At 40.5% G+C, this 13109-nt stretch overlaps 1 protein-coding gene across 1 annotated transcript in view; it reads right to left on the reverse strand.

The window, feature by feature from the left end:
• Scgdelta (sarcoglycan delta) overlaps positions 1-6141 on the reverse strand; it is a 124855-nt gene extending 118714 nt beyond the window's left edge. Inside the window, exons 1-2 of the mRNA XM_065237504.1 lie at positions 6069-6141; positions 5581-5639 (exon numbers count right to left, since the gene is read on the reverse strand). Coding sequence (XP_065093576.1) covers positions 5581-5597 — 17 coding nt within the window. The 5' untranslated portion in view covers positions 5598-5639; positions 6069-6141. The remainder of the gene's footprint in view (positions 1-5580; positions 5640-6068) is intronic.
• Positions 6142-13109: the final 6968 nt, after the last annotated feature.

Consider the following 13109-nt stretch of genomic DNA (forward strand, 5'->3'; position numbering starts at 1 on the left):
TGGTTGGCGCGAAAACGTGGCGCATCACGCCACGTAGCTCCACCAATAGAAGACACGTTATATCATTTTTGTAGTGTAAGCATATTTAGTCAATAAAACAGTAGAGCTCACGAGGCTCTACCTCTTTTTCATCATACATGTGTAGTAGAGTGCGTCATCGTTATATGGAAAAACGCAAGCTTTACCTCACCAATCGAGAACAACCCTTTTTTGGTTCCATTTGGAGTCCCCAACAACTGTGCAAAATTGGGAGACGATTGGTAGTAACTTGGCTTTCCGCATTGCGTTTGAAATTTGTATGGAAATTAGTATGGGAAAACCAACTTTTTCGCATTTTCATCCCTCGAGACCACAATTTGGTAACTTAGTATGTATGAATATATTCCAGGAAGTGCCTTACAACTTTGCCGAAGAAAGTACGATGCTAGAATGTATCTAAAAAAAGTTATAACTATTCAAATATTTATGGTTTGAATTAAACACAAAAAATCCCTTATTCTGCCAACACTGCCGGTGTACCAATTCAGATTCCAAACTGAAATATTTTCGGAGTTTCTTATCTTGCCGATTTGGTATGTTCTGATGAGTTATCTATCTCTATCTCATATGTGTAGTTGGAGAGGGAAGGGGGGGGGGGGAATAATATACCCCACCTTCCTCACTCATATCAATAGAAGGGAAGTTTCAAACTGAAATAACTTTTTCCTTTTGGTTTGTTTTTTTCCGTCGATCTTGTTTTCCGTGCTGAGCACCAATGCTACCGACGTGCCAGGAAGGCAGCTCCCACACCTGGACCCTACCTATCGACCCATCAACTCATGAACCGGGGACCAACGGCTTTACTTCCCATCCGAAGGAAGGCGTGATCAGAGATGTTATGCCTCTGAACATCCCGGCGGCGCCGACTGGGATTGAACCCAGGCCTGCTGGGGTGAGAGGTAATCACGCTTACCACTACACCACCGGCGCCGTTAACTGAAATAACTTCGAAATTTATTATTTTATCAATTTGGTATGTTCAGATGAATTATTCAAAAACATTTGCTCAATCTCATAAGCGTAGTGGGGGTAAGGGGTTTACTATATGCAGTTTTTAAAACGAAAATTGTTGTAGTGTAAATATTTAATATCTACTTGTCCGTTAATTTAAGCTTAAGCACTTCTTAAGCGTCTTCACGAATGACTCCCCATCGCAAGCAGAGATTGAGCGAGCCGTCCGTGATGTGCCAACCGACGTCGTCAACATGGATGTTTTTGCCGTAGATGTACAAATCGTTCTCTCTGTGATGAGTAAAACCAAATTATCATTTTCATCAGGTCCGAGTGTAATTCCATCTGCTGTCCTAAAAAAAAAAATGCTCCGATATCTTAGCTGCTCCGTTGTCCTTGCTCTTCAACCTGTCACTTTGTCAACAGAAATTTCCCGCACTATGGAAACGGTCTATTATGTTCCCTGTTTTCAAGAAAGGAGACAAACGCAATGTGGAAAACTACCGTGGGATTACCTCGCTTGGAGTTGAATCTAAGGTGTTTGAGTCGCTGATAAATGAGAGATTGTTTGCTTCCTGCAAGCATTACATAAGTACATGTCAACATGGTTTCTTTCCTGGCCGCTCCGTGGAAACTAATCTCGTCAGCTTTACGTCGTTCTGTATGGAAAATGTATGCAAGAAACTTCAAGTGGATGCCATCTACACTGATGCTTAAAGCTGCGTTTGATAGAGTTGTGCACGACGTTCTGCTATCAGAGCTTGGAAAAATTGGACGTTCTGTATCCTTCTGCAGCTGGCAGAAGATCGTACCTCGTGCAACGTGAAGTTACTGTATGCATTGGAAACTACTCATCGTACTGTTTCTCGAACAGATCAGGAGTTCCACAGGGTAGCACTTTGGGACCACTGCTCTTCTCTTTATTTGTGAACGATGTAACGTTTATTCTACTACGTGGAGGTAAATTGTTTTTTGCCGATGACGGAGATTTATCTAGTCGTTCCAGGCTATGCCGACTGTTTAGAACTATAAAACCTTCTTGAAATCTATAATGATTGGTGTGAACGTTATTGCATGGTCCTGTGCGTCTCAAAGTGCTGTGTAATTAGTTCCCGTCGAACTAGGACTACCGTTTTGTTTGATTATAACGTTGCTGGGACTGCAGTTAAACGTGTCGATCACGTTAAATACCTCGGTGTCATGTTGGATGAAAAGCTCACAAACACTCGCCACTTCTCAACCACGATCGACAAAGCTAATCGCCAGCTTGGATTCATGTTCAAGATATCTAAGGAATTTCGTGATCCTCTTTGTTTTAAAGCCCTTTACTGTTCATTGGTACGCTCACTACTGGAATTTGTGTGTGTTATCTGGAATCCCCATCAAGAAGCTGTTCAACGCAAATTCGTCAGATACGCACTGCGCTATCTTCCATGGAGTGACCCGTTGAATTTACCACCGTATGCTGACCGCTGTCGTTTACTGGGTTTGGATACTCTTGCTAAGCGACGAAACATATCGCAGGTCGTCTTCGTTGCTAAAGTTTTGCTCGCAGAATATGATGTTCCTGAGTTACTGGCCAAAACTAATTCTGTATGTTCCTGCCCGAACACTCCGTTCGAGAATCTTGCTACATGAAGTAGTACATGCAACGAACTATTCCTTTTTTTTTGGTTTGTTTTTTTCCGTCGATCTTGTTTTCCGTGCTGAGCACCAATGCTACCGACGTGCCAGGAAGGCAGCTCCCACACCTGGACCCTACCTATCGACCCATCAACTCATGAACCGGGGACCAACGGCTTTACTTCCCATCCGAAGGAAGGCGTGATCAGAGATGTTATGCCTCAGAACATCCCGGCGGCGCCGACTGGGATTGAACCCAGGCCTGCTGGGGTGAGAGGTAATCACGCTTACCACTACACCACCGGCGCCGTTTGCAACCAACTATGCTGTTAACAGTTCCTTTGTCGCCATGATTCATCAATTCAACCTATTTGACTTTGACATCAATGCCTTCAGGTTTCGTCATCGTTTGCTGTCGGCCAATTTTTAATTTTTAATGAGTGACTACATTTAGATTGAAGTGTTTCATTGAGACCATCAAGTCAGATGGACTATAATAATAATAATAATAATAATAATTTGTTAGTGAGGAGATGTTGTTTGAAATATTAGTCTAACTGCTATATTATTTCTATATAAAGTTTTTGTTTAAAACATTAAACTGCCATGCACCACCACCACCACCGTACGTCAAAAACCAAAAACAGGAGAAAACGAAAACTGTCTTCACCAGTTTTGTCTCAGACACGCTGATTCCTTTTCGAAATTTCGACCGGCTTCATGCAAAAACCGGCAAATGAGGTGTAATGATACAGATTATTTCAATGCGATATAACGAGTTGCTTCCTTGATGATTGCCTAAATGCGGGCTGAAGCTAATTTCTGACTTATCAAGAGATCCACCCGAGACCTAGTTCAACAGCAATATTTGCTTCAGGGGATAGAACAGCATCGAAAAGAGTACCATGAGAAATCGTAGAATATATTAAAATGAAATATAATCATTACAATCCAATGATATTTGGGTGGATGTATCTGACATTCTATATTGCACCAAAAGAGTAGGGAAGGGAATGGGGGTTCTCGCTTTACAACTGCTTTTATGAGATTAAGCTACTGTTTTTGAATAACCCATTCGAACAACTCAAGAGATGGGCAACTCCGAAGTTATTTTAGTATTTATCTACACTTTCATTGATATAAGTGAGGACCGGAAAGCATACAGTAAGTCCCCCATATCTAACTACGCCTATTAAATAAAGCACATGTTTTTAAATACATCTTAACAAACCAACTTAAAAAGATCAGAAACACCGAAGTTATTGCAATTTGAAGCTTTCCTTCCATTTATATGAGTGAGCATGGCGAGATGAGATTGAAAAATTGTTTGTGAATAATTCATCTGAACATACCAAATCGATAAGATAAGAAACTCCGAAGTTATTTCAGTTTAGAGTCTGACTTTCATTGCTACACCGGCAGTGTTGGCAGAAAAAGGGATTTTTGGCATTTAATTCGAAACATTGATCTTTGAACAGCTATAACTTTTTTAGGGGCATTCTAGCACCACACATCCTTTAGCAAAGTTGTTAGGCACTACATGGACTATACTTCAACGTATTAAGATGCGTGGTTTGTGCAAAATTGTGGTCCCTTGTACTAAAGATGCAAAAAAGTAGGTTTTCCCATACTAATCTCCATACAAATTTCAAACGTATTCAGAAAGCCGGGTGACAACCAATCGTCCCCAAATTTTGCACAGTTGTTTAGAACCAAAAAAAAAACATTGTTCTGAAAAAAATGATCATGATGACCCATCCTAATGTGTACCGTGTACCATCGGTAATAAATAGTGTTAGCATTAAAAGTTCTTTTTTAAAACGTGAACTACGAAGAAAGATCCCTTAACTCAAATCTATCTATCGACTCATCGACTCATCAACTCATGAACCGGGGTCCAACGGCTTTACTTCCCTTCCGAAGGAAGGCGTGATCAGAGATGTTTGCCTCAGAACATGCCGGCGGCGCCGACTAGGGTTGAACCCAGGCCTGCTGGGGTGATAGCATCGATGTTAAAATTTTGTGATTTTTTGTAAATTTCTCTCATTTTAATGTACTCAAAGGCTTTATAAACAACGAACACTTTGGATGGCTCATGACACTTGCCTTTGATAAAAAAAACGCGTCTACTGAGAATTCTCATTTCTAAAAAAAATCAACTATCAATGAAACAGTCATCGGTCGTCATTAAAAAGCAATGCAACTAGGTTCTTTCAATCTAAATTAAACTGTTATTGGCTCTGTTGTCTTGTGAACTTTAGCTATATCGGCCTCTTTTATGATTTTTATCTCTCAATCTATGTTAAAGTTGGTAGATAACACATTATACTTTGCTATGAAAGTTGTTACAGCAGTTTACGTTGTTTCAGTCTCGAGATACAAATATTTTAAACCGTAAATTACCTTAAAAACATAAATTTATCTTGAAGCACCTCTACATCATCACCGATTTTGCTGAAAATTCGCTCAGAAGTTCAAATTAACATGACGAACAGTAATCACGGTTGACCCGACATTTCTGTTAAAATAAACAGGTTTAGTACTCATGCTATTATATCTCACAAATTAAAACTATAATATATGGTGATGTTACGTCTCGGTTGAACAAACCCTTCCTCCCCCATTTGTCACATTTGGTCACATTTTATAAAACCACCTTTCTCCCCCTATATACTTGACGGAATTAATGCGTGTTCCCTAGCTGACGATCAATATCATGGATTTCAATCATCGGCTGTTAATCTCAACACACAACATGTTCTATCACATCTACATAATGTAGACAAAACAATCAATCAATCACATATTCAGACACGACGACACAACACAAATCCAATTATTATTTTCTTTTATCCTACTCGCTTGATTATTTTAACTAGCATTTTTTTTTTTCGTTACAAGGGCTTCAACATGTTTCAATCAACGCTTCGTTCTTCTTCACTTCCTGTAGATTAACCACCAACTAACCTTAAATAATAGGACATATTGTCGGTTCGATTGGCACCGTCGCCGCAATTGTCGTTGTCCTGCAAAAAAAAAAAATGAGAAAGCATAAAAAATCAGCAACATTAATTGAAACGATTTCGAATCCGAATGGTTGCGAAAAAAAGCCGTTAATTCGATTAAATTCCCACCATAATATCCCACATTTGTGCCCCATCAACTGAAATCAACATTTGAATCGAAAACATTGAACTGCAGAAGCGAAAAATAAAATTATATTGCGTTTTCCATTTTTTTTATCTTCTCCTTCATGTGCAACTATGCAAAGCTCAAAAGCGACGAGTGATGATTGCCGTCCGCTTCTCACTTTTGATGAAATTCAATTTGAGGATCACCGACATAAATATTTAATTTGAATGCTCTCACGTTAAGCACGGCTCCACGCCAGGTGGAGGGGATTGTCATTTACGCACAAATGAAAAAAAAATGAATCTAAGGGGATAACCGCTTACCACGTGTGATTTCGAGACCAAAATTCAACCGGGAAGCTGCTGCCTCAATCCAGCCACCAGACTTTTACATTCCACTGCACGCAATCAGAGGCGCGAGAAAAAAATGCCGTCGACAATTTTTCCGTGTATTTTTTTTTTTTATTTGTATTATTTATTTTTCGTCAAAGTGGACACAAACCGGCGGAAAAATCGTTGTGGTCACGCGAACCGAAAGATTGAAACTGAGCGGGAGAGAAAACGATGTCTCAAGGCAGCCAGCAAAAACGAAGACGTGAAAAGTGTGGTGATCCTCAGCCGGGGAAAAAAAACCTTGAGACGGTTGGATTTTTTACCTCTCCTACGTTTGCCGGCCAGTATGAATGCGTGATCGCACATCGGCCGGTGTGCGGATGGGCGATGTTGCGATTCTTAAGAGGGAGCGATTTTTGGTTTTTCGGTTTTCCTAGCGGCCTAGGGTGACCAGTTGATGGAAATGTAATGAAGGTGGCATTTTGGGCAGCTGTGTGAACATAATAAATTGTTTTGGTGATTTTAAGCTCGTAAATTTAACTAGCTAATCAAGGATGAAATAAATTGAACATTTACGGCGGTAAGCTCCAACTCGGATTAACTTTCAATACCGTCCCTGTTTGGATAATCCGCAAAGTGTTTGCTTAGTGGCTGTTCATTAACTACGTATACATTTTTTTTAGGATTATTGACCCGCCCATCCCCCTGCGTAGACAATTGTCCATACACATTTTTTTTTTAAATTTGTATGGCCCGTGGATAATTGCCAACGACCCCTTAGGCCCCTTATTGCGGTAAGCTCTATCGAGGATAATACCATAGAGGTAACTCTAATACCAGAAGGTCTCAAAGAAACGAGCTCAACTTTTTGGCTCAGCTCTAGTAATCTCTTCGGTCCCATGCTAATCGGTGCACCCCTCGAAACATAGGAAAATCCACGAACCTCTCATTTTATCTGTCAAACTTTCATAGCGAATCAAAACAAACATAGTGTAGTACTAGAACTTCGACTAGAATGGGGTACGTTAATCGATTTGCTTGGGACCAATAGGCTAGTCAAGTAGTGAACCAATTTAAAATCGTTAATTTCCACCTGAGTACTGCGAACTAACTCAAAATGCTTGTCATCTGGGAGCCGATTCGAACTGTCAAACGGGAGCCAAACATTCAAAAGAGCTCAGAAGTCATGTAGGTAGTTACTGTTTGAAGCACAAGGTAAAGGTATTGCCACCTACTGAAAACAAATTAAGAATTATAATACCTATATAATGCCACCTACTGAAAACAAATTAAGAATTATAATTATGAAACTGTCGAAACATCAACCATAGTAGGCGGAAAAAGTAAATTATCGAACGTGATGCTCGAATAAGTGTTTTTATTTAATATTAATAATAATGCCAAAACTGGGCTACGAATTGCTGCAACAAGAATTTAATCAAACTTTCTAAGAGTCATGTGAGCTTTGTGGGCAGGTGCACTCCCAACACCATGCATACGTTATTTGTGGAGGAGAGTAGGAGGAGCTAAAATTTCCTCAATTTAATTCTCGGATTTCACTTTAATACCCCGATTTCGGGCAATTCAAGAAAATCCGAGATTTTATAAAAGTACGCAGCCAAAATAAAATCTGGCTCTCTCCGCTATCACACGCACACATGCACAACAAATTTCATTTGTATAAAAAAACAGGATTAGAAATTCTCGCGTCACTTTTCAATAGGTCCTATCTACATTGATCGATTCTCTTCACCATCTTTCTCTTTGAATCGTGTCCGTGATAAGATATTTTCGGATATTTTCGACACACAGTTCGATGGTAGAAGCAAAAATGTAGCATCTAATACGACAAAGACGACATGAAACGTTGTTGTAGCCGAGATATATTACGAAAGAGCAATTCGGTGAAGAGAATCGATTAATGTGAAAATTAACGCGAGAATTGTCCGCTAACGACATCCGTACCCGGCTCTTGAATTCTTATTACAACTATGATTCTTCTTCTAGAATATTACGCCCCATCTGTAACCCCTAGCTGCCTACCTTATAGTACGTTCAGACTACAGAGTTATAACATGTTATAGCGCTATCTTGATGGTGGTTTCTGTATTGAAATTATTTGACAACCGTTATAACATGTTATAACTCTCCAGTCTGGACAGCGTTTTAAACTGAATATTCTTCAAGCACGTCACTGATATCTTTATCATGATATCGAGTTGCTCAGAAATAATTCCAAGGACTTTCAGGATATCCAAGATTGTTTGTGCAAACGTCAATTAAGTGTGAACAACAACAAACAGCTGCTGTTGGTAGTGGAATCAATGTACCATATTCTGTGGTGTATTAAATCCCTATCAAATATCAATACCGTGCCGATTCAAATTTCAGACACTTAAACTCGAATTTCCGTTGATTATCTCGGTCGAATATGATCCACATGTCTTGTAAATTTTAAATTTTTTTGACTAGTGCCCTCCACGATCATCTAACTTTATTACTTTGTTTCTAACTGGATGTAATATTTAATTAAAAATGAAAGTGTCCGAAATTTGAATCGTCCGAAATTTGAATCGGAACGGTAAATTGCAATAGTTCGTATGCCTGCACCACGGTAGGAGTGCCAAATTATCGGTCGTGTTTTGTTTTCATCAGTTATTACACAAGGTGGGAATGTTCTGGCCGTGCGTGATCAAAGGTCTTAATGAAGTCCTCTGCCTATTTTTCCAAGACTTCAGGATGGTCAGGTTTTATTCTGAAGATCTTGAATTCTCCAACCATTCAAATAGTATCTTTCATATTACCAGGCTGGTCAGATACTATTACAAAGTCTTTCAGGATATCAAAGATATTAAGAAAGTTATCTGAAATTTTGTTCAAGACTTCAGGATGAGCAGCTATTATTCTGAAGATCTACACGGAGATGAATAAGTAGTGTTGGCAATCTGAGCCCGCCTATGCAAACCAAACTGGCTAAACTGCGCCGTGAACTGGATGTGCACCGGAAGCGGATGCGTCGGAATAACCTGTCTGCTAAAAGCGTTGTGTGCTGGCGCCGGAATCACGAGACTGTATGTTTTGTACAGTCTCTCTGCGCACATATCAAGCGCCACATGTGAAAAGGGCATATAAGCTTTTTGTAAACAAACCTTTGTAGGCCCTTTTCTCGCCAACAGAAGGTCGCCCACGCAAACCAGCAATATTATTGGGAAGAGGAAAGTGTCCCTACCCGGCGATGTTAAAGGTTTGCGTTGGTGTCATATGGGTGGCGAGAAAAGGGCATAAGAAGGTTTGTTTACAATAAGCTTGTATGCCCTTTTCACATGTTGTTCTGGATATGTCCTGCTGCTGCATGATCGTTCCCGGTAAACTGCCCAACGGTGTATTGGAGCTTTGGTGATGCCGCAGATAGACCGGGGCTTCTCACGAAGAACCACTACCGTCCACGGTTGTGTTCTCATAAGTGATGAACCACCTATACCGCTGCTTCCTTCCTGATTGGCCGATGTTGGCAGATGATTTCCGTTTATGATCGCTGCTGCTGCTATTCTTGCTCCTTCAGTAGTGCGACAAGTGTGGTGAAGCCCATGAGGAGTACTTGTCCTTCTGGGAGTATTCGTAGGCAACCAATTCCTTAAACGTATGTATCCCCACGGCCATGTACAGACATTCCCAGGTATTGTCAACACACAGATCGGTAAAAGAAGCTTTTACCGATTTTTTTTTTTGTTTTTTAAACGAACGATACCCCGTGCACGTCGTTAAGCAAAATAATCATTATAATTTCATTAGGGAAACACGACAAGAAACTGTTATGTGCTCATGTTATTAACGAAAGAGGAAGTCGACGAAGAGAATCGTTCAATGTTACATAGGACCTAAGGCAATGATCAGCATGATATAGTAAATAGACTGAATTGGGTGAAGAGGCGATATCTTATGCATTTGACAGGTCTTCTGCTCGATTGGAATAACTTTTCCTATGACTTTGACAGATAATCGATTGTTCTAATTTTAACATGTCGTATTTTTATTAATTCAGCCTCTTTAGATATAGGTTCCTGTTTTGGCACGTGGAACAAAAAAAAAACAATTAGGGTTAACTACCCCATTTCCGGCCTATTCAGCACAACCCGCACTTAGTCTTTCTTAATCTAGCGCTGTTTAGCACCAAACGAAATTTTATTATCATCGATGGCTTCCAAATTTATTTACCTTTCCGTACGTACCGTAAGATTTGATAAAGAGAAACCAATCGTTGAGATATTGTCAAAAGTCTAACACTGCTTCTTGACGCCAAACTCGGCCTACAGATTCTAAACTCGGCTTAACGCATTGAAACGCCATTGAAACGCCACTGAATTCACTTCGGCCTATCGGATGATGATAAAAATTGATTCGGTCGGAGCGCTTCTTTTGTTTTTGGGAATAATGGGTGCAAACCTTCATATCACGCGTTCTCATTGACTTCGTTCGGTAGCTTATTAACTGAAGTATCGTACCAAACGCATAATTGACTTGTTAACTCTGAAATCATGGATTTATTTGAAGTTTTCTGCTCGATAGGCTCAAAATGGGCGATTAGGCCGAAATAGTTCTCTACCCTACTGGAGTCCTTTTTGATTGAGTCTTATGTAACAGTTTTATCAATTAGAGAAATGAGGTGTTCTGTTTTGGCGAACTACAATTGTTTCTTTTTTCAATGAGATTGATAACTCCTTCAAAATTCCCATCAACTAACATCTTCTTCTTCTTCTTCTTCTTCTTCTTCTTCTTCTTCTTCTTTGAATTTCAAGCTTATTGCATATCGCATATTAGCTTATAGCGTGCTCTCAACTTAGTGTTCTAGATGCACTTCCACAGTTATTAATTGAGAGCTTTCGATGCCTGTACCATTTTTGCATTGGTATAATTGTGTGACAAGTCCAATCATACTTCTATGCCCAGGGAAGTCGAGAAATTTTCCAACCCGAAAAATTCCTAGACCAGACCGGGAATCGAACCCAGCTACCTCCAGCATGGTCTTGCTTTGTAGCTGTGCCTTTACCGACTGAGCTAAGGGAGGCCCCAATCTAACATCTCTGGTTTAAAAATGTATTATAATGAGCAACATCTTAAGGAAAGTATTGTTATCATTTTATAGACCACCCACAACCGTTTTACATCGAAGATTTGCAAAAAAACAACTGGTCTTATGTACAGTTTTTAGGCTTGTGTCAAATTTGTTACAAACGACGATTGACACCATAAAAGTTAGGTGCCCTATGTAACATTGAGCTATGTTTTGACCAGTTGGCACATCTGACAAATAGTTTTTTGATGAGAAAATTAAACATAAATGAGATAGCGGGCCCAAATTTTACTATTAGGAAGAGTAAGCAAAGTAGTGTCTAGTAGTATTAAATTGTCATTTTGTTTTCGTTTGTTACATACGACCTATCTAAATAGCATCACAGAAGTATCAGCTGGTTGACAGCTCTCCCGCGAACGCACTCACACATAGACACTCTCTACAATACGAGAGATAATGCATGTGATGTGTGCTTTCATAGTTTAATCCAATGAGCTGGATTACCGAGGTGAAGCAATCGGTTAAGTGACGTCACTAATTGCGTTTACGTTGATTTTTTGGTTTACTAATACAACCATATTTCAGAATCTGCTTCATCTCTCACTGTACCTCATTGAGTTTAATCCTCTCTTGGTGCTTACCGAATCGAGGATAAGGATTTAATCCAGATTTTCAAAAAACCGGATTAAATTGCGTACTATCGTCGATGGAGCTTACCTCCATTAGAGTCGTGTTGATTAACTCTGATGTCAATATCAAAGCAGCCGTACATTATTGATCGGGATGTAATCTAAAGATAGTACCGGTTGAAGCTTACCACCATTAGCCGCAGACAACAGATAACAACGCACAATAGCTATAGGGTGACCCAGAAAGTATGAATACCTTTGTATCACGCCGCCATTTGTATCCCAATGCCGATGACGTTTAGCGGCTGTAAGGCATTCTACCGCAAAAGTACCAACATATCGCGAACTTTTCCCATCCTGTCACGTAAGAAATTAGTGAAACGGATGTTTGGCTAGAAGGTTACCTGTGAACCGAAATCAGAATTGGAAGATTACCCAAGCTGTAGCCAATAAGAAATGTGCCTCTATTTAAGGATCTTCTAAAGAAACGTTCAACGTGCTAAGGCAAGATTTGGTCTCCTCAATACCAAATCCAGGTATGATATTAGCACAAACGAAGTGACAGACGGAGCGGCTCGAAAACTTTGGTGACTGACCTGCTATTGCAATTTTTCAGTGTACCACATGGCAACACCACTACTACTGGATTGTACTACATGGCAACACTACTGCTGGATTGAACTAGCATTTTCACCAAATGTACTAGAATGTTTTGGTTCTATCTCTTTCACTCCACTCAAAACTGTCGGAAGGCCACAATCAACAACCAGCTCGGTCGCCTCTGTAATCTTAGTTTGCCTCCTGTACTCATGGAAGTCCAGTACCCAGCTCTTCAGCCCCGTCGATATGTTTCGAACCTAGCCCCGCTTCCGCTCAACAACCAACAAGCCAATTCTGCGAGTATCCAAATGGTTCCTAACAGTCGGACAGGCCAGCATCATCTCGCTGCTGCTGCGGCCCAGCCAATTCCAGGTTCATCCACCGTCCCTGGTTTATCATACGCTGGTGCTGTCTCAGGCGAACCAATCGACGATTCTCCGTTCACCAACTTGTGACGCTCGTGGCCGAGGTCATCATCATCATGCGCACATGCAAGACTCGATCGGAACAGCTACACGCTGCCCTGTCCCTTGTCACTAAGTATGGACCTTGAAGCCATCAAGATCGTAAATTGGAATGATTGCTCCTTGAAGAGCAAAAACATCGGCTTTGTTGACTTGCTCAATGAACGGCACATCGACATAGCCGTCATCAGCGAGACTCACTTGAAGGCCAAGCTAAACGTCTTCCTTCCCGACTTTCGGCTCGTAAGGCTTGACCGCACCAGCTCCG

This window comes from Ochlerotatus camptorhynchus, unplaced genomic scaffold (assembly GCF_037179485.1).
Source record: "Ochlerotatus camptorhynchus isolate MF236.1 unplaced genomic scaffold, CSIRO-AGI_Acam_v1.1 ptg000626l, whole genome shotgun sequence".
NCBI lineage: Eukaryota > Metazoa > Arthropoda > Insecta > Diptera > Culicidae > Ochlerotatus > Ochlerotatus camptorhynchus.